The sequence below is a fragment of the Drosophila mauritiana genome, chromosome 2R (assembly GCF_004382145.1).
Source record: "Drosophila mauritiana strain mau12 chromosome 2R, ASM438214v1, whole genome shotgun sequence".
Taxonomy (NCBI): domain Eukaryota; kingdom Metazoa; phylum Arthropoda; class Insecta; order Diptera; family Drosophilidae; genus Drosophila; species Drosophila mauritiana.
In genome coordinates this window covers 16,087,339-16,111,839 of record NC_046668.1, presented here as the reverse complement: position 1 = coordinate 16,111,839, position 24,501 = coordinate 16,087,339, and the positions used below count along the sequence as shown (strand labels likewise).

The following is a 24,501-nucleotide window of genomic DNA, read 5'->3' as shown; positions in this document are numbered from 1 at the left end:
TTTGTTATTTTGTTACAGTTGCTAAATAGTTAATGGTGTGTGATCGTGGGAGGCGCGCAAATCAAATCGATATACTGCCCCTTACATTTAACTTGTTTTACAATTATTTGTCCGTTTCCTGCTGCAAATAAATAGGTATATGTATATATGCATCTTAATTATACGTGTTTTGTGTGTACATATATATGTCTGCTTTCTCTAGGTACTTAAGTCATGGTGAATGATAAACCAATTGCCAATTATCAATTAGAGAGATTATAGGATAGATTGCACTTAAAGAGGGGTTGGGAGATTCTAAATTTGAAACGAAGTACTTCATGGAGATCGCCTGTATAACTAAGGTAAATTATTAGCCTAAACACAATGTTAATTTGAACTAAACGGAATGTTAATTACACATAAAGAATGTCATGAGATTGATCTACTAACAAAGTTAGTCTGGGGTTATAACAACATAAATACAATTAAATAATCGTTCAGGGGAGCTCAGATAACGCTGCTTAAATTTGACCCGGCTACGGATCCGTGGCTGTTCTTCTGCGGTGTTGTTGTCGGCGTCGTTGACATGGCTATTCCATTTGGTATTCCAGTGTCAAGCAACTGCAGCAACCTTTGACGCGTGCGTTTATCGCTGACACAAATGCACTGAATAAGGTTGTTCAATTGCTTGAGAGAGTATTCATCGCCCGTACGCTGTTGTTCAATCCATTGCTCGAACTGTTCGGGCGCAAAGTAGTAGGTCTTGATGAACACATCCACATAGGAGCGATGCTGTGGGTACTTTTGGTTGGATATGAGCTCTAGGAACGACATGAAGTTCGCAAAATCCAGTTGCATAAGCGCTCGTCCTCCCGCAGAGCATTTCTTCACATTGGAGAACCTATAACATAATAAACAATAGCTATGTAAAATCAGATCCCTCTGAGAAATAGAAAATTAGAACGTACCCCTCCACCAGCAGATGCGTGGCCACATGGGCCATTGAATTCCACACTTGCTTGCTGGGCACTGGAACCTCCTTGGCGATTTCCTCCAGACACATGGCAAAGCTTTGTATGTTCTGCATATAAATGCGGTTAGTTTGTGTAGAGTATTAAGCAGTTTTAAGCATTTCCTACCCTATTTAGAACATCACTGTAGTTGCTGTGCTGGTGTATCACGTGATTAACATCCCATTTGACCTTGGCCATCTGAGCCAGAATGGATGACAAATCGATGACGCGCGACGTGACGCATGTGTAAACGGGTTTAGCCAAGTCCGCAATATAATCGCTATAGTCCAGGTAACTGGCCAGGATTGGACGCTCTGCAAGGGGCAGCAAGTGGTTCAGATAGTGCTGAAGGACGTTAAATTGCTGGAGCATGCTGCGACCCGCTTCCACGGCAACGATGCGTTGTGACAGTCCGTATAAGGTATCCGGATTAGCTAGCTCATTATTTGCCTGCAAAATGGTGATTTCAGATATTAAAGCTCTAGGAAATATCACATCATATTACCAGAGAGGAGAAATTAAGGGGCCATAGCTTGATTTGTGGCAGAACGTTGACCTCTACCGAGCGTAATCGTTGCTCCAGTCTAGGAGAGTGCATATTATCCGTTGCTACCGGCTGCAAATATCTACAATTAATACATCCTCAAGAGTGATTATTATACAAATATTTACCGCATCTTTTCCGAAGATTTCATGCACTGCGTAGACATAAAAGTCAATGAGCTCCAGGATGCAAGCCACAATCTTGGGAGAGATGCAGTGTAACAACTTGCACATCTGCAGATATCTTCCAATGACGCGCATCACATTTAGCGCTGTGTTGTTTACCAGCAGCTGACTAAACGAAATTTACATTGATTATGATTCCGCGGTATAAAAATCATGATAACATTACTTGCTGGCGTCATCGAACTCCTTGCTTTGCAAGCTTTTCTGCTCGTCATCGCTCTCCTCGCTGAAATAACAGGAGGCCTCGTCCACAATGCCGGATAAGATGTCCTCCTCCAACATTGCTGCGTCCAAGCCACCATCAAATGGCGAACTTTTTTCGGAGAATCTAAGAAAATATCCGTAGGAACCGTAAATGGAGCTGCCACCATCCTGGGAGTGCACGGAAACCAGCTCATCGCAGTTATTATTGCTGATCGGGGAGTTGTTGGATGAGGCCAGCAAAGCAGTTGTCGGAGACTTGTGGCGCCTAAGAGTGTGCCGAACAGATCGGAATTCCTACAGAGAATTACGTGTAGATTAAATAACGAAGTCGTTTTAAATTTTGTTTAAAAATTACTTACAGGCAGTTGTAGGATATGCGCAAATGAGTCGACTTGCGTCCAGGACTCGTTATCCAAGAATAAACAGATTTCCTCGATGCAGCAGATATGGTAACGCCGGAAGAACTCCTCGCTCTGCTGCTGCATCGTCTCGATCAACTTCTCCGACTGCTCGCCGCAGAACTCCAGACCCACCTTCTTAAGGCGCTGTACCACGGACAGCACCTGGATGAACTGGTCGTATTTGAGAGCCGTCAACTTTGCCGACTGCAGGAACAAGCACACTTTGGTCAGAATGTCATTCCACACGCGTGACTGTCCCTTCTTCAGTTTCTGCTGAATGTAAATATCTGGTGAATCCTCCTCCTCCTGTCCATACAACTTGTAGTTATTGTGCCACATAACAACCTGATAGTAGGAGGCCAGAATGGTCCAGAAGGTTTTGCACAAGCTGATCAGACAGGGCAGCAGCTTATCCACGCTGAGCTGTTCGCACAGCTGCTCATAGAGCGGCTTGGCCTGATCGTCCTGGCCAGGATCGCTGTAACCGCGAAGGACGGCATTCACAGAAGAGTGAATGGCCGAAATATAGTTGATGTGCAGCTGGTCCATGGCCATCAGGGACTTGTTTGCCAATTTGTAAGCCTCCTGCAGCTTGGCGTATTTTCGACCATCAAAACCTAGCACCATTTCATTAAGCACAGTATCCAACTGAAATTCCATAAGCAGCATGGTTTCCTGCAGCTTTTTAGAGAGCGATTGTACACAGTTGAACTGCATGTAGGCCTCGGCGGAGCTCTTGCACTGCAGGAGCAGAGCTATGGCAGCGCTGTAGTTGTGATCCGCTAGCAGCTTCTGTACCTCCACGTCAGTAGTGCGCTGTAAGATATTGTTTGTTATTCAAATTGCCTACAGAATCATCAATTCATTTCTGACCAGTCTCTTGATGGCCACCAGGGTATCCAACACCTCCTTGAGCACCTCCCGTTTGCGGTAGCTGGCCAAGATCTCCAGGCTAGTGGTTGTTAGGTTCGTGCGAGCAAAGTTTAAATAGGATCTCGCCTTCTGGCATGTCCACAGCGATTCCTCCAACTTCTTCTGCGTGTCATTGATGGCGGCAAACTCACTGCTGCAGGCATTTCGCTGCTCCAGGATGTTTTGCAGCACCTGTTTGGTGAGAACTTTCTGCTGAGTGCGCAATTGTGCAATGGTGACCTCGATGAGCTCGTTGTCTATGCCATCGTTGAGAACTTTCTACGGAAGATCGTGGTGTGTAATTAAAGCCATAGCTTACTGGTCTACCTGGTTTACCTTGAGTTCGTACAGCTGTGGATTGCTGTCGGGGTTGTAGTAGCACTGTTCGATGCTCTCCAGGATCTCCTGATCCGACTTTTGTGCATTTGTCTCGCTGGAAGAGGTGGCCGCTGCGTCAGTCGCATCAGTTTCTTGACTGGCAGAGGCGTCTGTGGTCACCGTTTGGATGAAATAATCCGAAAATCCCATGGCAGGAATTTTCATTTGACGGTTCGTCTTTGTGTGCGTGAGCAGAATTTTGTTTGGTGGGCGGAATGCATAGCAACGGGGTTAGTTTTGGGGATTATTTAAATGTTCGATGATCTGCTACCTGTTTGTGCAATATGTCCAAGAATTTGCTCTTGAATTCGTCCATCTTGGCCTTGGAATTCTGCATGATTTAGCCATGAAGAAACCAGCCAAAACACAAAAACGTCTGCAGTCAAGTGTGACCAGCATCCGCAAGCAATGCTAAAGCTACTGCAGTGTTAGAAAATATATAAGGTTATAGTACCTCGAAAATAGGTAAATCATTGTCTACAGACTTATTTTCAGGAAAAGCACTAAGTGCTTTAAGCACTTTTATACATATTCGCGGCACATTAATTTATTGTTATATTCAAATCGAAATTGGGCCCTATCATTTTCTTCGCCTTTCAACACTACCACATCGACCACTCTTTGGCAATTGTGCACACTGCTGTCTTTTGCTTGCCGATTCTGTTTAACGTATTGTATTTATTTGTTTATATGTGGAATGTCAAATTACTGGAGACCGCAGAACCCAAAGAGTGAAAAATGCGCATCTGCATGGTGTCGGACTTCTTCTACCCGAGCATCGGAGGGGTCGAGGAGCACGTCTACAACCTTTCGCAAATGCTGCTCAGCCTGGGCCACAAGGTGACTATTGCCAATTGGGCGGACCACCAATGATAACGATTATTTGAACTGTCTATCTCTGCCCATTAGATCGTCGTGCTGACCCATGCCTACGGGGACTGCAGTGGCATTCGCTATGTGACTGGCTACCTGAAGGTCTATTATCTGCCCATTAAGGTGTGCTACAACCAGTGCATACTGCCCACCGCTGTTTGCAATGTGCCGATGTTGCGAGCGGTGCTTCTCCGGGAGCGTGTGGAAGTGGTCCATGGCCACTCCGCCTTCAGTGCTCTGGCACACGAGGCGCTGATGGTGGGCTCCCTCCTGGGGCTAAAGGTAGGCATAATCTGCAGTACGAAACCTATAGTTTGAATCGCTAATGAACCTAATCTTTTTGCTTGGCAGACTGTATTTACCGATCACAGCCTCTTTGGCTTTGCGGATTTGTCAGCCGCTCTTACCAACAATCTGCTGGAAGTCAACTTGGGCATGGTCAATCACGCCATCTGTGTATCTCACATCGGGAAGGAGAACACTGTTCTACGCGCTCGAGTAGCCAAAAATCGGGTTTCCGTCATTCCCAATGCAGTTGACACCGCCTTGTTTACTCCCGATCCTCAACAACGACCGAGCAATGATATAAGTATGGTACTTAATCGTTTAATAGTATTTTGAATTATCTTATCCCTACTTTTCAGTCAACATTGTAGTGGCCTCCCGTCTTGTCTACCGCAAAGGCATTGATTTGCTAGCTGGAATTATTCCACGGTTCAAAAACACTCCCAACATAAACTTTATCATTGTGGGCGATGGACCTAAGCGTGATCTCCTGGAGGAGATTCGCGAAAAGACCAATATGCAGGAAAGGGTTCACATGGTAGGCGCCGTGGAGCATAACAAAGTTCGCGATTTCCTGGTCCGTGGCCATATCTTTTTGAATACCTCACTGACTGAGGCCTACTGCATGGCCATCGTTGAGGCGGCTTCCTGTGGACTGCAGGTGGTGTCCACCAGTGTGGGCGGAATTCCCGAAGTGCTGCCTAAGAGTCTTATACTGCTGGCAGAGCCCGAAATTGATGCCATTTACGCTGCGATTCTAATTGCCATCGACCGTCATCGAAAGAGTTCCTTTAAGGTTAGTCCTCCAGTTGCCAATGGACATTTGCCCTCGGAGGCTAATGGAAAGGCTAAGCGGCGACGTCGCAGGAAAACGGATACTCCTACCTCCCCTACGCAACTGCCAGCATCGTCTGCTCCTCCTGCGGATCAGAACAGCCCTGCAGAGCCCGTAATGTGTCCATATAGATGTAATGAGTTGGTGGAAACGCTTTACAATTGGGAGGATGTTGCCCTTCGCACAGTGAAGGTGTACGATCGCGTTTCAAATGAACGCTCCTTCACCACCAGCGAGCTGGTATTTGCGGTGTGGCAGCACGGCTCCTGGTTCCTGGTGTTCTTCGTTGTGGCCCACTTCTTAATGCGTTTGCTGGAGCTTTGGCGCCCTCGGAATCGCGTAGAGTTAGCGCAGGATGTACAACGCCCGGTCAGCTAGCAAACAAACAACAAACGGATTCCATTCTTCCATCAACTAGCCAATTATATATTAATGCGATAGATTTTTTAACCCTTGTTGACTTTATTTGTTGTCTATAGTAGTAGTCGAAGTCTCCTTCAACAATCTGATAATCCATTCTTACGATAATAATAACCCAAACGGCGATGCTGATCTACGCCGAAAAATATTCCGCCCACAGCAACGTTTTTATAAAGGAGACTGCTTTTTTATATTAATTTCATTTAAGAATCCTTGTTATCTGATGATAATGTAATGTGGTTGACATATATAAGCACCGAGCTGCGGCAGAATTTTATTCGGTAATGATAGAAAGTCTCGATTCTTCAATTAAAAATCTCTATTTATCTTAAAATATAGATATTTTATGTAAGCTCAATAGAAGTTAAACATTTTTTCTGATCATGCCACATTAATAAATTAAAAGAGGTTGCATAAGTCAAATTTCTTCCAGTAATTTGCCACAATCCTGCAATAAAAAGAATTTTATAGACTAAAATTTTCGAATCTTGAAATTTATTGAGCCAAGCTTTAATTGATTATTTCAAAATAAAGTTATCATTAAACGAAGAATAAATATCAAACAGTCTTTCTGAACATTTTAAAATATTTTAATAAGAACGAAATATATAAATGTAATGTAAAATATTTCCATCTTAAAAAGAAATAAAATAATATACCGAAAACTTTAAAAATACGGTCCTCCGAAAATCCGCGTGTCTGGCCATACTGCAATGCAGCCCTGGCTTATTTGGGGAAAAAAATTAAGAGGGAGCAGCAGCGGAGGCTAGTGATAAATTAATTAGCCACTGCTACCACATAACCCAGGGTGCGGAAACCTGAACCCAGCTCCGCGGCACATCCACTACTATTGCTAGCACCCCGGTTGCCACCCAGGTCAAGGTGAGCACCACTGGGAAGTCCGACATTGACTGTGAATTTCCAATTGCACTTTTCAGATTCTGTTACCAGTTCAGGGTAACGACGATGGCGGAACTGGTGAGGGACTGGCTGGCGGACTACCAGCGCATACGGGGTCAGCCCTCGGAGGCGGAAGCGTTCGTCGTGGAGCACGAAACCGATCCCGAGATCGCCGAAGCCATATTCACCATCTTCAACGAGCGACAGCGCAACGAGGCGCTGGTACACGACATCTGCCAGCAGCTACTGGCCTTCTACCGCTCGCCGGAGCAGACGCTGCACAAGTTTCCGCTGCAGTTCATCCCAGTGCTTCTCTACACATACCTCCACTCGGTGGCCGGCGGCGATAAGAAGGCTGCGCGCGACGTGGAGACGCTGCTCATCTGCATTTACAATGGCGAGGTGTCCACAGAAGACGGCGGCCAGAAGGTGGTGGCCTTTCGCATGCCCATTCTGGCCCAGACGTCCGTTTACCACGAGGTAAAGAATCTGCCCATGACGGATCTGCGCCGCTGGGAGGAGAACTGCAACCGGGAGGTGAAGTGGGGTCCACACCAGCGCATCGAATCGATTCATGCCCAGAACCGAATGCGTATTCTTACTGCTTTGCTGTTCTGCTACAACCAGCAGGTCAGCCAAACGCAGAAGTCTTCGCTACTGCACTTGTGCCGGGTCACATCGCAGTTGGTGAACCAAGGATTCACCACGAAGTCGGGTCACGGCCATCGAATGAGTTATGGGTACAGTAAACTTCACATGATCGTCTTGCAATTATAATACATTTCTAAACATTCCAGATCTGATCCTGCAACCGGAGTCCCTTTTCCCAAGCCCTCTTCACCACGCATTCCACTGTCCGCCGCCTTCCTGATCGAGCTGGTGCACGCCATCTATTTCGCCATGTTTAATGGCTTTGGCACGATAGCCATTCAGACACTGGACGACATCCACAACCGGGCCATCTACGAGATGTACTCGGAAGTGATCCTGGTGACCAGCGCAGTGCGCAATTCGCTACACGCCAATCCTTCCGGGCAGCCCAACGACGGTCCCATGGGTCTGAGTGTGGCCTTAACGCCGTCCACAACAACGGTGACGACTTCGGTGTCCAAGTCTATGATCACAAACGCCTCCTTCCGTACGAAAAAACTGCCCGACGACATACCCATTCAGGTACAGGACCTCACCATGCCGCAGGCTCCTCAGCAGCTGGCCAGTGTTACTGAGGAGACGGAACCGGGCACCAAGGAATCGCCCTCCACGAAGGAGAGTTCCGGGACGCGCACTTCCATCATGCGGCCCAGCATGGAGGGCATTAAGGCACAGGCACACAAGGCGCTCATTGCGGGCTTCAAGAAGTCTAAGGACAAGGAGAAAGAAAAGGACAAGGAGCCACCGAAGCCACCGCAGCGCAAGTTCGACAAGCACACGCAGCGCAACTCACTGCTCCAGCTGCAGGCGGAACCCAGTTCGAATTCCAGCGCGGAACAGCCACCCACCGGCGAAGTGTTGCCCCTGCAGACGCTCTCGCTGATCAACGAGAACGGCAGCAACAGTTTCAGCGTGGACAGCGACCTCAACGACGGCGTGCTGGGCGTGAGTGCCAACACATCCCTGCCACCGCTGAGCAGCACCACCAACTCGGTGACCAGTAGCGACCTGATCACCAAGAGCTTCGACTCCAGCATTGAACTGGCGCCGATAGGACACAGCAGCAGCAATGGCGGCAAGTTGGCCGAGCACGGCTTGGCGGAGTAGTGCAATCAATCGTCTCGTTCCAAAGGCGATTAGCCAAATCCAAGTATCAAGTATATAAATTTACAACTGGGGTGAGTGGGTTTTAAATGAATGCAATGATAAGTGTAGGCATTGTGCAGGCATTTTTTTAGTAATGCAAGGATAATTCTAGGGCATTTCGTTTGCAGTTTTGATCGAGTTATACCAATATATATATAATTTATCATTATTACCAGTTCGTCAATATATAAAGTAATGTTTCTGGTTAGATGCAATTATAGCCCCTGCATTTTGGTCGGACCCTATATTGTGAATACTTAGAATTATCCAAAGATTACAAGCCGACACAAAGGCATCATGACCCCGAAATTCACTCACCCCAAATTATGTGTACATTCGCCACCTACCGCTGTGTATTAGACGAATAGAACCGTGGCTCGAGATTTATGGCATAAGGATCGTTTGAGTTTGTTAACTTTGATGGGTTTTCTTAGTTGTTCGTATGTATTATCGTATTCCAAATCAATTGTTGGTTAGATTAAGTGTTGCTAGGACGTCACAAGAATTATATATACAAAATGTATACACACACGGGGAACCCTCGGTAGAGATCGTTTGCAAATGCTTCAGTCAGAGGGAGACTATGTTCCATTTTCGGGGAACAGAACGTACACATCCCGGTGCATTTCACTTGTTTTAGGTAAGCAGCATGACGCTCACACATTCGATATCTACTCGACGACATTCAGCGAGAGTTGGGTCCAGGCAATTTCAACTGAATTCTACAGGAAACCTTTTAGTTCTGTCACTTATTAGCATATACATGTGTAAACTAATATATACATACAAATATTTATTGAACGTTGACTTGAACCATGTTATTGATTTAAAATAAATACAAGAACTAAATACGTAACAATGCTCATGATAATTAACCTGTGGTCACAGGTTTTTCCTCCTAAACTTGCCTTGCAGAAAAATGCGCGGCACATCCACGCCTTCTTTAACATTTAGAGTTCGTCGATGGACATAGGCATTGGTGATGACCTCGAAGCCGTTCTCCTGAAACAGCTTGGATACTTCCTCCTCTGAAAAGAAGTAGCTCCGCGTACCATCCTGCCTCACATAGAGGTTCTCTGCTATCTTGTTGCCCGGCTTAAAGCGCAACTGTGCCATATCGTAGAGACCGTAATCCCTGAACAGCAGCAACCCTCCTGGCTTAAGTAGCTTGCCCAGATTCTGCACCACATCTGTAAACTTCTGTGGATGTATGGCGGAGAGCACAAAGATCAGGGTGCAAATATCCACGCTGCTGGCAGGGATGTGGTCATGCACCTGTTGCGTCGTGATATCGCATTGAAAGGCAGATATCTGGCTGGGATCGTACAATGGATTGGAACGCACGAATTCCACGGCTCGCGGTGAGAAGTCGCATGCGTAGAAGAAGAATCTGCTATTGCTGAAACATCCCTCTTCGCTGGTTTGTTCTTCCAGCAAAGGGAATACCAGGTTGCCCACACCGCATCCCACTTCGAAAAGTGTTCGTTTCTCGTGGAACTCCTCCTGGTCCAGCAGCTCCTGGAACTCCCGCGTCGTCCAGTGGCGGTCCTTAAAGAAGCGAGTCTCATTTCGCTTGTAGAATATATCCCAGTTCCTTTGGGCATCGATTTCCAACTTGTTCGCTTTGAATTCGGGCACGAGACCACGTTTGTTTTGCTCCTCCAACTTTTGTCGCTCCACTGCCGACAGTTCCTTTGCTTGGGTAGTAATAACGTCCGGTTCCAGAGGTTCCTAAGATGTATTGGAATAACTAACTGCCATGATTCAAAAACTGTTTTTTTTTATGTACCATGTTTTAAGTGTCCTGTCCGATTCCAATGGGTTAATCCTTTCCAAGTGTATGTGTATGGCCTTTTCTAAAGGCCTGTTGTCTATTAAGATGTTTCTTACGTCTTTGTATATTTTAAATTTTCTTAATAATAGTTTAATAATATTTGGGATAAAACGTGTGATTTAATATTTTTATGTTTTGGTTTCCAAACGAACTAGAAATGTGTTTGCAATATGGTCACACTGCCACCCATGGGAGCAGAAAAAGATTTGAAAAGGGGTTTTTATATTTATAATTATATTAAAAATATGCATAAAATAAAGTGTTTTACATATTCATTTTGTAGATCTACAATAATTTGGTTTTCATGAAATGTATTAAGTAATTTATTCCAATGGTCATATATCCAGCAAGCCTAACTTCGATAACCGCAATCGAATATAAAATAGAATTTCCCGCGCTGTTATCGGTTTCAAACTGGATCGTTCGTTTCTGACTGAAAACCATTCCTTTATTGCATTGAGATTCTTAAAGTTATAAAGCGAACATTTTAAATACAGCCATTATGAAAACAACAAATAACAAAAGTGAAATGATAAGCAATGTCGGCTAGTCAGCCAATTGCTTTGGTCTTTGGTCGCAGTATGGGCATTGGTTAATACCATCAAATAGATATCCGGTTACCAGTTATCTGCCCATGATGGTCGGCTCGTCGGCCATGGCCACCTCGTCGTTGGGCGCCTTGGCACCCTTCTTCTTGCCAGAATACCAGAGGAACATAACACCGCACAGTATATTGTCCACGAACGTGAACCAGGCCAAGTAAACGCCGTAGCCATAACTGAAAATGTAAATAAAAACTTTAGAATATATTATAAATTATCTGGTTATTGACTTACGTTAGTTGCGCCCCTTCCGGATACGCATAGAACAGATGCTCCTTGGTGTAGTCAATCGAGGAGAAGAGCACCTGGAGCACCACCAGCGCCGTGGAGGCAGCCACCAGGTGGATGCCACCCGCCAGACGCTTGAACATGTAGCGCGGATTCATGAAGGTGTAGAAGGAGAAGACGGCACCCAAGCTCATCACGAACAGTGTTATGCAGGCAAAGGACGCCTGCGTCCGGATATAGTCTGAAAGGGAGTACCAAGCGACTGCCAATTAGGAGCCGTCGTCTGTGAAACTGAGCTAATGGTACCTACCCAATAGTTCGTCATCGAAACCGGGCTCATTTCGCAGAGCATTGGAGTTGGGAAACATGTCGATGTACTTGCAGCGCTCTGGGGAAAAATGATTAGTTAGGCAATCAGATGAATTCTTTGGCTTTTCGCACTCACGGTTCGGTATATAGCTGTAGTAGGCGGGCTGACCCTTCTTGGGCGGCAGCGGTGGCACCAGGATCAGTATCACCCTTTCATCGTTAAGCACGTAGGCCGGGATGCTGATATCCCGGATGTAGGTGCCCAGTAGTCGTACCACCAGGGGGTAATCCGTCCAATTGCTGAAGATGGCCAATTGCGCCACCTCGGGAATCACGTAGTAGGACCAAGTGTTGTTGTACTTAACCCGCTGCAGCGCCGAACCAAACGTTTTTCTCTCAATGATTCCCTGCACGTCCAGCGGATTGATGGGTATGGGCTTGATGGCCGTGGCATTAAACTGCCGCTGATTCTCCTCGGTGTTCATCACCAGGGTGCGGAAGGCGTGGCGCAGCGTCTGGAACTCCATGTCCTCGCCCCGCACCCAGTGGGCAAACATGTGGCGACGTGCCGATTCCGTAAAGTTGTCCGACGTTTCCAGCTTCTCCTGCGCGAACTCCTTGATGAAGTCCATTTGCGAGAGATTCCGCTTCGCCTCGTTGATGTTCGTCTGCGATGTGTACGACATGGAGCTAAAGTTGCGCACCACCTGGGCATTGCTCATGGCATTGGGCACTATCGTGTTCCGGCAGTGACGCCACAAGCCCGAGTGCGAGGACATGAAGAATCGCCGGGATTCGGGGATGAAAATGCCTGTGATGTTTGACCAAATAAAAGGTTTACTTATATTATAGCAATACAAACTGGTTAGCTTACCCTTTCCGCCGGATATGATGATCCAGTGATCGGTCGAGATGGCCACTATCCAGATCAGCAGCGAAACCACCATGAGCAGACTGCAGCCGAGCAGCACGCGCCGCTGGAACATGTAGGCCTCCATCAGCGGACGACGGGCCTCATCCCGACCGATGGTCGACGTGGACACGTCGCGCTTCATCCTGATTGTGTCGTCGCTGTTTCCGGATCACGCTCCACTCCTATGGCTCTCTGGACGTTGGCAAGGGGCAATCCACACGCACATGGAACAGCGCACGTTCCTGGGGGAGGAAGTTAACCCACTTATTGTAGTCGCTCCCCCGGCAATGAAGTCATGCGGACACATCGCACACATGTGGGACATTGCCGGGCGCCGCCGTTTTCATCATTCGGCAGGTGTTTCGCCGGGCCTACAATCCCAACGTCCCCCATCCGATCCCAGACCTCTCTAATTTAAACAATATTTTATTTTTATACTAAGCAAACAGCGGCAGGCGGAGCAGCAGTGTTGGGATTTCAAAAAAACTGGCAATTAAATATGTTTTAAGGCAACGACGGATAGACCAACGAATTTAGAAAAATATTGAGAATTATTCTGGAAATATTGAAATGGAACTCATAAATGTGATTTATTAGATAATGGCGCTAAGAGAAACTGTAGTCAACTGTTTATGTACTTTGCATTTATTACTTGTTATTTTGAACTAAACGTTTTGAATACGTTTTCCAAATAAATGTGATTTCTAATATTTCATATTATAGGCATATTTTTAGTAGTTCTTTTAAAGTTTTGAGTTCGCCTCCCGCAAATCCGCGAAAACGTGCCCATTAATTATGTTGTTTTGGAGAATCCGTGCTATTTTCTTTTATTTTATTTATGTGTTTGCATACAAGTTGCCAAGACAACCTGAAATTCCCACAATTTCGTTCGTCGTTGGTCTTTGACAGAAATTAAGCAAATTAGTGGACACATTCAGGCGAGAAAAATAGATGACAAAAATGCGAATTCCTTTTCAAAAATGATTTCGCCTCTTTGCGGAATATTTGCGAGAATTAGGTGCGCCTCCGCCGAGTGGGTGCTCGGATGGATGGACGGACGGATGGATGGGTGGTTGGCGTGGCAGGTGGGGATTAGGCGGCGGAGCACGGTGTGCGTGCACAAGTGTCATATACATGGTTAGTACTGCCTGCCATGTGGTTGCCGTCGAAATGTTCCTCCTTTGTTGCGATACCATTATTTGGCTACCAAAAATGTCATCATATACATTTCGCTTAGTTGTGGGGTAGAAAACCCATAAAGAAACTCAAAGAGCCGCCAGTTTATTATTCTCCACTTCCGCGATCTATTCCGGGAATAGATCTTGCAGCTTGCATCAGCGGGAGTCGCGGAGTTGCAGCCACTTGCGTCACTGAAGTGCGTCATTGAGCTCCAACACATGTGCCACTTTGCTTCGAATGCGATTTTCTCGAATTTCCTTTCTATTTTTCTAGTTTTTTAGCCACGCACAAGTTACAGCCAGCAGTTTGCCTTATTTTTAGAACGACCCACCGCAGGCTTAGCTGATTCCTGGCTGACAAAATGGAGGAGGCATCGTCGCATCATTAATTCACAACTCATTGTCATCTCATTTTGGGCGCGAATATATTGACACTTTTGACAGGCAGAAATTTTAGAACTTTTTTTTTTTGTTTTTTTGAAAAATTTAAAGCACAGCGAAATAAATCTCGAAACGACCGTCCGTATTTATTTATTTTGTGTTTCAGCCTTTGTTTTACTTGCTGTCGGCCATTGTATTTTTGGTCTGTGCCGTATTATTCAGACGTCGCAGCACACGTTGAATTCCGCCCCGGCGTAAAAGAAGCGAATTTTGAGAAATGTGTATTTAATTAATGCCCCGCATAAATAATGCCAATGCCAGCGGATTTGGATCACCACCGCCTCCCGCCTCCCGCCTCCTGCCACCGACGACAGCCCATCTCATAAACTGTCAGGCGTTGTTAACGTCCGTCAGGTATCCTGATTTATCGTTATATAAGAGGAGCAGACACATGTACCCTCGGTGTTTACCATTAAAGCTGCACCGATGCAATGGAGATCGCTGGCTGGCTGGCTAGCTGGTTGGCTGCCACTGACGCTGGCCCCAGTCTAATTGTTTATGAACGATGTGTTTGGTTTTTATGAGCGGCCCGGACCGGTCGTCTAAAATAAAATTGTTGGTTAAACTACCGACTAAAAATCGAGGCGAACAAGCGATAACAACCGAAATAAATGGCTATATTGCCCGTGAAGCGAGCCACAAAATTCGAAATAAAAGAGCGCGATCTTTTGGCTCTACACTTCCTAACGATCGGATCGCGGCGGTACGGCTCCGTCTGCTGCTGGCCAGGGCAGAGCACAGACTGACTGGCTACTAGCCACCAGTGGTTGTCGCTCGCCAGACTTTTCCTTCGCATTTCTTTTTGGGGAGCGCGACGAGCCAACAAAAAGAAAAACAACGGCAGCCATTGTTAGCCAGCATAAACATAAAATCGTTCTACATACATATGTACGCCTCTTGGGAGCGGACTCGGACGTGGGATTTGGGCAGGGCGGAGCTGCCACCTGCAGCAAACCGCCGAAGGAATTACTCGAGCAGACGTCATCGTTGCTTAATTACGCCATAAACATGAACTCTACTCCGCCGATGAATCCGCCGCTACTGCGGCAGTGTGCGCACAAATTTAGAATTTAGATGGATTTAGGCATCTCTTTTTTAATGGTACACAGAGCATGGTACATGGGCAGCTATTTTTATATCTTCGCTAGCCACGCTAGCCGACCGCCACAATTCCGCCCCGCTTTACCATTAAACGTTGACATCGCTTTTATGAATGCCTTTGGCTATCTGTTGGCATGCCATTAGCGCATCGTAAAGCCCCGAAAGGGGGGCAACGACTGCGAGGAGCATGACGTAGTGTGAATAACATCTAACCACTTGTTGGCCAGCCAGTGGTCATGGCTCGTTTGCCAATTTCTCATGGGATGTATGCTGTATGCTGGGCCATCTAAACTATTGCTGCCTGTCAGAGATGCGGAGTGCTCCCATGTCCAGGTTGAGTTCGGTGAGGATGTCGTTGGGCGCGGAGCCCTGCATAGTCAGGCCTGCGATCACCTGTTGCGCCTCCGGACAGTTGATGCAGGCGTTTCGGATGGCCAGGATGCTCCACTCCTTCATCACTGGGGCATAGAAAGTAAAATGTTAACAATGCAATAGCTTGAAATTTTGGAAACACTACTTAAGCTTGTTTGAAATATGTTTCTTACACGGGTTTCGAGCATCCATCGTTGTACATTCAAGAAGCGTGGGTAGCAGCTGTGTGTCCAGGCAGTATCCCTTGTTGGCCTTGTTGTCATACAGAAGATTGGCGGAGCAGCGTACGAGTAGCGTTTTGAGTTCATAGGACACCTTTTTTTCGTAGCCCGCATCAATGTCCGAAGTGAGTGCCACCTCCTCCAGCTTCGTCATGGGCTTATCAAGGCCGCCTCCATCCGGTTCCTTGCCAGCAGACACAATGCATCTCAGCAGGCTGCTCACGTTGATGAACAGCGATTGGTCGTTGGTGTACACATTGGCATACTTCTCGGAGCCGCTTGCACTTGCGATGATGCGCAGTAAGGTGTGAACTTCACGGGGATGAAGCTCATGCTTAAGCTTCATCGTTTCGCGCAGGAGGCAATCGGATTTCATGCGGAATTCTTTGGCAAAATGCTGCAGTAAAAACAGCGTAACATCACCATTTGGACTGTTTTCCCTCAGATAGTGGGCCACGTAGTCGAGGAAAGCAACACGATCTTCAGTCTCTAGCTTCTGGTAACAAGATACGCAGGCTCGTCCATTCTGGACAATGAAGTTTTCCAGGAAGAAGTGTAGGTACTCGAAGTTATAGGTGCACTGGGCCTCGTTCAGAGCTCGCCATAGCTGCAGACAAGTTTTAAGTGCCACCAAGTCGGTGATAAGACCACGACCACTGAGATATATGTTATACATGATCATGAGGAGCACATTATTCGAACTTCCCAAGGGAGAAGCGTAAGCTTGTTCAGCGATCTTCAAGCCATGCTGACTCCAGATAAGTGCTTGGGTGGTCTCATTGTTAACCACACTATTGGCTAGCACCTGCAGAGATAGATTGTGTACAAGCCGATGCTCCGTGCGCATCACTGGATTGAAAGCCACGGCATCTAAAAAGCTGGAGAACTCCACACTTCCAGCCAAAGTCTCTTGGTTTTCCCTGCCTTTTGTGAGCAAAAGCCGTAGGTTCTTGAGTAATGCCGAAATTTCCTCCTCATTTTCGGTTATGCTCAGGCTCACGAGCTTGTGTATCAGCTCTTCAGTTTCGTTTTGCTGGGGTAAATCATTTATTTAAATAAATTTCGCGAGAATAACAATAATATTTACCACATGCTCCATTTTCGATAGACCCACAGCTGTTTGCCGCCAAGTGCAATCGAATGGCCAGTGCAGCGCTAGCCAACACTGCCTCAATTGGGTCGACGGAATGCGGTCACACTGCACTCCACAAAAGAAAACAAAAGAAAAGGGAGAAAAGCAATTTCGTTTTGGGAAATTTACTAAGTCATGTAGCAAACAAAACGCTACAGCGAAATCAAGACAAACAAAGCAATGTCACTGCGTGCGCTTCGGAAAAGAGAAACAGGCACTGGCTACGGCAACTATAACAACCATTTAGCAGCACCAGCAAGAACTTCACAAGCATCGCTCTTTAAGAAGGCCAGCACAGCAATAACGTCACCGAAGAAATCGTTGCTAAAAACTGGGAACTCCGTCTGCGGGTTGGATAAACGGAACCTGTTCCGGGAGCAGAAGCTACTCGGTCGCAAGTGCCACTCGAGTCCTGACCTACGACAAATCGGAAAATACCAAAACAACAGCCTGTTGCGCAGCAAATCGGAGGGGGATGTTAGTTTAATCCTGGCTAGCAATTCCGGTGCTCCATTGACGGTGGCAAACGCCAAGTCAGAGGTTTGCCTGCAAAGGATTAGCTCTCACAGTTACGAACAATCTCCGAGAACGCTGATAAACAAAAGAGAAATGCTCGGCGGTGCACGTTCCCATCGCGACCTGACGCAGTCGTCCTATGGCAACCAGGCAGGTGGAAATTCCGTGGACTTGGAGTCCAACTCTAGAACTCCTCGCCGTATGAGCGAGTGTAGCTTGGGCTACAGCCAATCCAGCTCCCGGCACACTGGCTCCAACTCTATGTTCGCCAGCCAGATGACCCTCTCCTCGGGATCGGTGGTGCCGCCCGTGGACCCCAACGCTGTGCTAAGGGTTCCCATCATTGGTTACGAGGTTATGGAGGAACGTGCGCGTTTCACTGCCTACAAGCTGCGCGTCGAGAATCCGGAGACCAACGACTATTGGCTTGTTATGCGACGCTACACCGACTTCGTACGGCTTAATAGCAAGCTAAAACAGGCTTTCCCCAACCTTACGCTCATGCTGCCCCGGAAAAAGCTTTTTGGCGATAACTTCAATGCCGTCTTTCTCGACAATCGGGTGCAAGGTCTGCAGATCTTCGTCAACTCAGTGATGGCCAAGGAGGATCTGCGCAAGTGCAAGCTGGTGCGGGAGTTCTTCTGCCTAGACGAGCCGCCTTCGTACTCTGAATCCATGGAGGAGTGTCGTGTAGGATGATTTCTTTTTCATGTATATATCACATCTATATAAGATTTCTTTTACTTCTAGGCAATTTTCGAAGCTCAGGAGGAGACGATTGAGCATATGAAGCTGCAGATTCGAAATAAAAACGATCTCATTCTCAGTTTGCAGCAGAAACTGCGCGAGGAAATGAACGAGAAGGAGCAGCTGAGAGAAGCTATGAAGTAGGATTACAATTTCTTTTACAAATGCCAAAGTCTCATTAGCCAATCTCTCTCTTTACAGAAATATGGAGCTTAATTGCTCGCACTGCTCATCTGCTAGCGACAGTTTGGGCATAAAGTAGACCTTCGCCAATCCGAGGTGATAACCAAAATCCAGTTGGACGTGCGAGTGCGTACAACATTATGCTGAGCATAACTCTACGCAACTGCGCCGCTTGGATGCATATCCAATCCAATAATTCAAACCAAGTGCATATAGAGGGGTTGGCCCCTACAGTGCTTTAGTATTCATATCTAGACCTAGATGCTAGCAAAGTGCTGCCCACGCTGGTACTACATGGAATACGATATTAGATATTTTTGATATTCGTTTACGAGGCACTTACAGTTAAGAATGAAATCACTAGATTAAGTGTATACGATATGTTATGCAAACTCACATACAAAATAAATCTAAGGCACAATTTATTATTCAATGAAAATGACATTTATGAGTTGAAAAACGAATTTAGTGTTCAAGATAAGAATATCCAAGCCACAAAGTAACGCTTTTTGAAATGCAATTCGACGGTGTTTGGAAGACGTACGAATATTATGCTTTAGTGCTAATCGAAGTGATAATTAAAACGATTATGGTAGTGAATCTATCTCTCAAAGGCTGGTCATGGCGGGTGGTCGGGCATAGGCTTTCGGAATGAATCCATATTTGCGGGTTTTCGGAGCATAAGCCCAGAGCCAGCCATCCACAGTCTGATTGGTCAAGTCTGCGTAAATCCAATCTCCTCTCCGCACAGAAAGGTACAGATCGTCTGGAGCTTGCGCTTTGTAATCATACAGCATCACCAGCTCCGTGCCATGGTAGCGTAGATCATCTGTTCCCAAGCCCAATTGTGGCTGCTGCTGTTGTTGGGTCTGCTGTCCTGGTTGACCCTGCTGCAAAATGGTCTCCATGGCATTCAATGTGGCTTTCTGTTGCTGCAAAACTCGCACACTGTCTGCAGGATAAATAAAGCTGGCTGGCACAAATCCTTCCTGGCCATCGCTGCGCATTATCCAAAACCAATCGGGATCCTCGCGATTTAGCACGGTAACAAATTCACCCCGTTCCACGGACAAGTCATTCTCGTCCCTGGCTATAAAGGTGTACAAAACGATACAGCGCCCGGACGGTTCCTTCACGAAAGGTGTACACTCTGGCTCCACCAGCAGGGTGTTCTCTATGCTGTTGGCAGAGCCAGGATTTAAGGTTTCATCGCAAAGAACATCCAGCTTGTTATCCGTGCCCAAAAGTGGTATATTCTCTTCGATCGGCTGCTCTGGACACTGTTCCCTTGGCAGTTTCTTCTTGACAGCCAAATCCGCCAGTTGCGTGTTGCAGGGAGCACAATAGGAGAAGGGTATGAAACCCTCCTGCCTAGAGTCCTGACCAATCACGTAGACCCAATCGTTTTCTCTGTACAAGATATTAACTAGCTGTCCACGCTTAACCTCTAGTTCATCATCCACGCAAGGAGTAAAGTCATGCAGCACAACCATCTTAGAATCAGGACTAAAATATAATGAATATTGTACAAACTATTTAAACTGATTGTGGAATAGATTTACCTTAGACCGTGTTCCTTTTCAATGCCCACTCTTACAAGTGTTTCAATGCTGGAGGAACCAGTTATGCGGCCCATACCCAATACACCCACAGCAGGCAAGTCTCTCTCTATGCTGGCATTTGTAGCTGAAAAAGAGGTATTTTGAAAATGCTTATTTAGGTACAATATATGTTGTATTTAATGAAATTTAAAATAAATTGTATATCTTATACATTCAATCGTAATATAATTTCAAGAAAAAAAGGTAGACTGAAAATATTTCATTAAAAAAGAATTCTTGTACAGTGATATACAAAATAAATGCACCAATAAACTGATTTAAACTATTTTCATTTTTTTTAAGTTCCTGCAACAAGTTCGTGATTGAAGTCTTTTGTTTTCGTGCTGCTTCTTCCGCTTTCTATCAACACACCTTTCTTCTTGTCGCGCCTCATGCGCACGGGGCAAAGAAAAGCCATCTCTTTCCCTCACTCGGAATTAAGCTCCCTTCAACCGAAAAACAACCAAATTTTGGCTAATTGTTTAATTTCTTTATTGTTTGGATCCGACACAACGCGCTTCTTCTTCTCAATATTCTCAGGTGTTAGAGGTGGAATTCATACGATTGGCTGATCATGATGATGTTGTCCGTTAATCGATTGTCGAGAGGCGCCAAAATTTGAAAATAGGTTGGTTTTGTGTGTACGTGTTGGCTCTGCTCTTTCAAGCATGCAAATTTCTAGTAAAGCGTAAACTGCTCTTGAGCAGCACCTTCAATTTTGGTGCAATGCACCCGGGCCGCCGATTACCTTGATAATTTATTACGCGTGGGGTAGTTCATTGATCGAAAGTATAGAAAAACGGTGTTTAGATTGGGCGATTTGATTGATCCAGTTTCTGCAGAAGCTTCTATTTTGTGCGGCCACGCACGGTACTCTTCCTCCGTGTTGATCGCCGGTTGGTCCTTCGGTAAGAACGCCGCGGACCATCGCCTAAGTTGTCATCCATGGCGTTAGTCTCATAGTACCTGTAGGTCCGGCGATTTGGTAGGGCGTAGTCCAGGGCATGAGTGACCATTATCGCCTTGTAGGTGCACGCCAAGGACATGATAAGCTGCCCAAAATAGCAGACATCCTGGCGCAAAAACATAAAGACTTTTGGATAGGTTTCCAAAAGATGCAAGCCCATACGAGTATTTACTGCTTGGTCCCGAAGTTCGTTCATAAGGCGGTGCAACTGGAGCCACAAGAGCACTACGACCTGGGTGCACACATAGGAGACCAACAGTTCCACCAGCAAAATCCAAAGCTTCTGCAGCGGTGCGCAGTTCATTACCCTCAGATGATGCAGAACAAGGACTGTGGTCAGAACGAACAGCGCCGACGGAAGATCGGGAATATGCTCCATGGGCAGCGCATTGCATCCGGCCATGTATAGACACACGCATCCCACGCTGCCAGCCACCAGCTCGGTGACCTCGTACATTCCCTGTACAACCACCATTTTAGTCGTGTTTGTTTGTTAGTTAGCTCCAGGCGCTATGAATTGTGTTTCGAAGGTGTTACCTTACTAGATAGTTATGGCTGTATAACCAAAGTCTACTGAGCTCTATTCAAGACTTTATATTATATTATAGTGATGTAACTAAAAGTTAAAATATAAGTCAATTTTGTAATGTAATAGAACATAATACGTTAGAGATATATGAATTTTTTAAACATCTGAACTTCTAGTATAATACTTAATATTATATATAATTCAAAGTGCATTTAAACCCCTCTGCCACACTGAGACCTCATCATTCTTAGCGAGCGTCACTTGCGCTATTGGACAGCATTGAAAAAAAAGAGGGGCCAATGCACTATTTTGGTGCCAAGGATAAAACTTTCGCATGCAACATTCGATTATAATTGAGCGAGAGAAATCCGATGGAAAGGGCAAGGAAAGAAAGAGTCTCAGGGAGAGAGGATGGGTCCAAAGAGAGAAAGTGTCCAAACTGACCTACACTTCGGCGTATCCCCATGTGCACATGCCCCAAACTAAATTGCGCATTAAGCATCTCGAGCATTATTCCACCAGCAGCAGCAGTGGCAGCAGCATCAGCAGCAGGTGCCACACCCCCAATAGACCCCCTTCAACTTGACTTTTGGCTACTACGCAGTTGATTCCACATCCGCATCGCATCATCCATCCCACATCGCACATCCCAGGAACCCATCCCCATGCCCTATCCCAAGTTTTATTAGAGAGAGCTGTCTGTGTTGCGAGTTAATCGATAGAGAGGATTCTGCGCAGTCCTCCAGTCCTCGGATGCCATTCACAAAAAGGGGCGGCCAGTGGGCGGGGCAGGAGGTGGATGGGTGGGGCGAATCGAGTGGGTGCTCCTCGCACCGCCCACTCATCATGGCTGTTGTGTCTGCGGGTAATTGTTGCTCGGACCTCTGATGGCCAAAAAATGAGACTAGACAGCGGGCCAAATTAAGAGGAATGAGGCGGAAAATGGGGTAGAATGCCAGCTCCGGGCCGGAAAAAGTGGCTCACTGGCTTTGTGGGTCAGCTATTTTCGGTTGTCACGCATATTTTAATAAAATATATGCCCGGAAGTAAATTCAAATTAACATGCAACAGTCGCCCTTGCATAAATTGTAGCATAAATTTTTGTAGCAAATGACCTTGAATATTTCGCACCCCTAAATGATGCAACAAAAGTGGTGAAATGCAAACCCCACGACCTTGTGGATGATTTATTTCATAAACGTACATATGTTTTTGTGTGAATGTCTTAAAAAGATGAACACATTTATTTATTTTGAAGCTCCAAATTGATTATTAAAGGACCAAAGGACTCTATATCATTCAAATAATGAACCCTCTGGAATTTCCACTTATTAAAATAAACACCTTTATTTTCCACATCAATTAAATGCAAATTAAAAAGGGAAGCAACGCACTTGAAGTCTCATGATTTAGTTAATTAGTTTATTTAATAACTTAATATTGCACTTTCAATTGGGCAAGGAATTTGCTATTTCATCACATCATTTCAATTTCAAAAATTGTGTAATGTAGTTGGCGAGAAAAGAGAAAAGGGGGTTGCAAAAATGCATGGGCGGTGGATAATAGAGAAATCAACCATATTTTGGCTCGAGATTACTAAATGCACGTATTTCGATTTCGCTAAAAATGTTCAGCCATTGGCAAATATCCAAAATGTATACAGATTTCAAAGAGGGATTATTATGTGCATACAGAGGTGCATATGTACATATATATGTACATATTTATATATACATATGTACACTTGGCCTGGTCAAGGAATGGATAAGTGAAAGTTTCTGGGGAAAGACTACGACTCGGGAACCACAAAATGCGCAATAAGAGCTGTCTTACAAGTCCATAAAAGTTCCAAATCCCTTTTATGTTCGTGCCCAAGCATCAAATCCGGATTTCACTATCCGCCGCTCGCCTGCAACATTGTCAAATGGCACGTATACGGATACGTACACTGAGAAAAATTACAAGAGTCCTTTACATATGATTATATTTACATAGCAGCGCAGCATACACGTTCAGGTGGTGGATATAGGGTTTTGTTTGTAAGTTCTTGCTTTTGTTTTTTAAAATACCAAACGCTAAACAACCACCAAAAATCACCATCGTGCCTGAGAATTTATTTGGTCCTGGAAGTTATTTGAAATCATATACTGTTAAGATACGAAAGAAAGTTGAAGGAACTTTAAAGTATTACCAAGGATCAAAGGAACATTTCAACTGCATTTAAAAACACTCTCCGGATAACAACTGTTGAGTGTGATATATGGTAAAAGATAAAAATCACTTTATTAAAGAAAGCATGCACTTTTAAATCAAAATGTAATTGTAATTAAAAATGAAAGTGTTACTTCGTTTTAAGCTCGTTTCGGAAACATTCCTATAGGACCATTATCTATACTTTTATCTCACTGCATGGTGCAATAAAAGAGCAGGAGCTCTAAAGGATGTGAGCGAACGGCTGGCAGAGGCGGTGCTCTAAGTGTGCGTTCAAGGACGTGCATGCATTATGGTCGAGCATTCCGCAGCGAATCGAGGCATTAAGCCGTGAAATGCGACCAGGGGCCAAAGGCAAAGGCCCTACCGCCTGAAAAGCCGAGGGAAGTGTTAACGCTGCGTATGTGCGATATTTAATTATCGCGCGGGGGCGTGACCAAAGGGGCGTAGGTGTGCCGTTGCAGCCACGTCCTTGCCTACTTTTCGGAGAGGCGTGAGGGAGAGAGAGCGCGAGCGTTGGGAAGAGCAGATCCACGAACGACGAGCGCAGACGAGCGCAGACGAAGTCACACGAAGCCTGTCGCTTTCATTCAGTAGAAAACGAACTCTCATCCCTCCCCCCGCCCCTGGCCATCCACCCATATGTCCATTTCCACCGGATGATTTGGCGCTCTCTCCCCTCTTTTGGAC

General features: G+C 45.8%; 9 protein-coding genes across 11 annotated transcripts; 3 read left to right on the top strand and 6 right to left on the bottom strand.

Moving 5' to 3' along the window:
- Positions 1-7: 7 nt before the first annotated feature.
- LOC117135647 (syndetin) lies at positions 8-4,025 on the bottom strand. Its single transcript, XM_033296031.1, has 10 exons — positions 3,888-4,025; positions 3,575-3,793; positions 3,200-3,517; positions 2,285-3,142; positions 1,888-2,219; positions 1,665-1,830; positions 1,498-1,608; positions 1,119-1,442; positions 948-1,060; positions 8-880 (listed from the first exon to the last, which is right to left on the bottom strand). Exons 1-10 carry the CDS (start codon positions 3,951-3,953, stop codon positions 487-489), a joined length of 2,901 nt encoding a protein of 966 aa, XP_033151922.1. The 5' UTR covers positions 3,954-4,025; the 3' UTR covers positions 8-486.
- A 182-nt stretch (positions 4,026-4,207) lies between these two features.
- Positions 4,208-6,059, top strand: LOC117135650 (phosphatidylinositol N-acetylglucosaminyltransferase subunit A). The gene is made up of 4 exons (XM_033296034.1): positions 4,208-4,456; positions 4,526-4,771; positions 4,841-5,078; positions 5,134-6,059. The coding sequence occupies exons 1-4, from the start codon at positions 4,355-4,357 to the stop codon at positions 5,985-5,987; spliced, it is 1,440 nt and encodes a 479-aa protein (XP_033151925.1). The 5' UTR covers positions 4,208-4,354; the 3' UTR covers positions 5,988-6,059.
- A 690-nt stretch (positions 6,060-6,749) lies between these two features.
- LOC117136791 (hyccin) lies at positions 6,750-9,112 on the top strand. 2 transcript variants are annotated; one of them, XM_033297848.1, is made up of 3 exons: positions 6,750-6,905; positions 6,968-7,669; positions 7,727-9,112. In XM_033297848.1, the coding sequence occupies exons 2-3, from the start codon at positions 6,996-6,998 to the stop codon at positions 8,685-8,687; spliced, it is 1,635 nt and encodes a 544-aa protein (XP_033153739.1). In that variant the 5' UTR covers positions 6,750-6,905; positions 6,968-6,995; the 3' UTR covers positions 8,688-9,112. The 2 variants fall into 2 exon arrangements, with proteins under 2 accessions (XP_033153739.1, XP_033153738.1); XM_033297847.1 differs by having other exon boundaries at positions 6,750-6,911.
- A 394-nt stretch (positions 9,113-9,506) lies between these two features.
- On the bottom strand, positions 9,507-10,713 carry LOC117136793 (tRNA N(3)-methylcytidine methyltransferase METTL6). The gene is made up of 2 exons (XM_033297849.1): positions 10,516-10,713; positions 9,507-10,457 (listed from the first exon to the last, which is right to left on the bottom strand). Exons 1-2 carry the CDS (start codon positions 10,516-10,518, stop codon positions 9,609-9,611), a joined length of 852 nt encoding a protein of 283 aa, XP_033153740.1. The 5' UTR covers positions 10,519-10,713; the 3' UTR covers positions 9,507-9,608.
- Positions 10,714-10,982: 269 nt separating this feature from the next.
- Positions 10,983-15,221, bottom strand: LOC117135771. Of its 2 annotated transcripts, XM_033296238.1 has the most exons (7): positions 14,835-15,221; positions 14,642-14,773; positions 12,574-12,854; positions 11,836-12,510; positions 11,701-11,778; positions 11,397-11,652; positions 10,983-11,338 (listed from the first exon to the last, which is right to left on the bottom strand). In XM_033296238.1, exons 3-7 carry the CDS (start codon positions 12,752-12,754, stop codon positions 11,185-11,187), a joined length of 1,344 nt encoding a protein of 447 aa, XP_033152129.1. In that variant the 5' UTR covers positions 12,755-12,854; positions 14,642-14,773; positions 14,835-15,221; the 3' UTR covers positions 10,983-11,184. The 2 variants fall into 2 exon arrangements, with proteins under 2 accessions (XP_033152129.1, XP_033152130.1); XM_033296239.1 differs by having other exon boundaries at positions 11,397-11,631; positions 14,642-15,221.
- An 89-nt stretch (positions 15,222-15,310) lies between these two features.
- Positions 15,311-17,090, bottom strand: LOC117135772 (ataxin-10). The gene is made up of 3 exons (XM_033296240.1): positions 17,013-17,090; positions 15,878-16,958; positions 15,311-15,790 (listed from the first exon to the last, which is right to left on the bottom strand). Exons 1-3 carry the CDS (start codon positions 17,022-17,024, stop codon positions 15,624-15,626), a joined length of 1,260 nt encoding a protein of 419 aa, XP_033152131.1. The 5' UTR covers positions 17,025-17,090; the 3' UTR covers positions 15,311-15,623.
- A 32-nt stretch (positions 17,091-17,122) lies between these two features.
- On the top strand, positions 17,123-18,928 carry LOC117135773. Its single transcript, XM_033296242.1, has 3 exons — positions 17,123-18,263; positions 18,324-18,460; positions 18,522-18,928. The coding sequence occupies exons 1-3, from the start codon at positions 17,238-17,240 to the stop codon at positions 18,580-18,582; spliced, it is 1,224 nt and encodes a 407-aa protein (XP_033152133.1). The 5' UTR covers positions 17,123-17,237; the 3' UTR covers positions 18,583-18,928.
- Positions 18,909-20,915, bottom strand: LOC117135774 (SH3 domain-containing protein Dlish). The gene is made up of 3 exons (XM_033296243.1): positions 20,477-20,915; positions 20,066-20,189; positions 18,909-20,009 (listed from the first exon to the last, which is right to left on the bottom strand). Exons 1-3 carry the CDS (start codon positions 20,520-20,522, stop codon positions 19,112-19,114), a joined length of 1,068 nt encoding a protein of 355 aa, XP_033152134.1. The 5' UTR covers positions 20,523-20,915; the 3' UTR covers positions 18,909-19,111.
- On the bottom strand, positions 20,580-21,627 carry LOC117135775. Its single transcript, XM_033296244.1, has one exon. It carries the CDS (start codon positions 21,544-21,546, stop codon positions 20,953-20,955), a length of 594 nt encoding a protein of 197 aa, XP_033152135.1. The 5' UTR covers positions 21,547-21,627; the 3' UTR covers positions 20,580-20,952.
- Between the last annotated feature and the right edge of the window lie 2,874 nt (positions 21,628-24,501).

Coding starts and splice junctions, on each gene's coding strand:
- LOC117135647 (XM_033296031.1), bottom strand. CDS start 3,953: ATGCAGAATTCCAAGGCCAAGATGGACGAATTCAAGAGCAAATTCTTG. Junction 3,143..3,199: donor TGGTGGCCATCAAGAGACTG/GTCAGAAATGAA, acceptor AATATCTTACAG/CGCACTACTGACGTGGAGGT. Junction 1,609..1,664: donor AAATCTTCGGAAAAGATGCG/GTAAATATTTGT, acceptor AGATATTTGCAG/CCGGTAGCAACGGATAATAT.
- LOC117135774 (XM_033296243.1), bottom strand. CDS start 20,522: ATGGCTTTTCTTTGCCCCGTGCGCATGAGGCGCGACAAGAAGAAAG. Junction 20,190..20,476: donor GAGGCGCGACAAGAAGAAAG/GTGTGTTGATAG, acceptor CCTCTTTTTCAG/CTACAAATGCCAGCATAGAG. Junction 20,010..20,065: donor GAAAAGGAACACGGTCTAAG/GTAAATCTATTC, acceptor ATTATATTTTAG/TCCTGATTCTAAGATGGTTG.
- LOC117135771 (XM_033296238.1), bottom strand. CDS start 12,754: ATGAAGCGCGACGTGTCCACGTCGACCATCGGTCGGGATGAGGCCCGT. Junction 11,779..11,835: donor CTACAGCTATATACCGAACC/GTGAGTGCGAAA, acceptor ATTTTTCCCCAG/AGCGCTGCAAGTACATCGAC. Junction 11,653..11,700: donor TTTCGATGACGAACTATTGG/GTAGGTACCATT, acceptor CCTAATTGGCAG/TCGCTTGGTACTCCCTTTCA.
- LOC117135772 (XM_033296240.1), bottom strand. Junction 15,791..15,877: donor GATGGATGCTCGAAACCCGT/GTAAGAAACATA, acceptor TCTATGCCCCAG/TGATGAAGGAGTGGAGCATC.
- LOC117136791 (XM_033297848.1), top strand. CDS start 6,996: ATGGCGGAACTGGTGAGGGACTGGCTGGCGGACTACCAGCGCATACGG. Junction 7,670..7,726: donor GGCCATCGAATGAGTTATGG/GTACAGTAAACT, acceptor TAAACATTCCAG/ATCTGATCCTGCAACCGGAG.
- LOC117135773 (XM_033296242.1), top strand. CDS start 17,238: ATGTCACTGCGTGCGCTTCGGAAAAGAGAAACAGGCACTGGCTACGGC. Junction 18,264..18,323: donor AATCCATGGAGGAGTGTCGT/GTAGGATGATTT, acceptor TTTTACTTCTAG/GCAATTTTCGAAGCTCAGGA. Junction 18,461..18,521: donor CAGCTGAGAGAAGCTATGAA/GTAGGATTACAA, acceptor CTCTCTTTACAG/AAATATGGAGCTTAATTGCT.
- LOC117135775 (XM_033296244.1), bottom strand. CDS start 21,546: ATGGTGGTTGTACAGGGAATGTACGAGGTCACCGAGCTGGTGGCTGGC.
- LOC117135650 (XM_033296034.1), top strand. CDS start 4,355: ATGCGCATCTGCATGGTGTCGGACTTCTTCTACCCGAGCATCGGAGGG. Junction 4,457..4,525: donor TGCTCAGCCTGGGCCACAAG/GTGACTATTGCC, acceptor TCTGCCCATTAG/ATCGTCGTGCTGACCCATGC. Junction 4,772..4,840: donor GCTCCCTCCTGGGGCTAAAG/GTAGGCATAATC, acceptor TTTGCTTGGCAG/ACTGTATTTACCGATCACAG.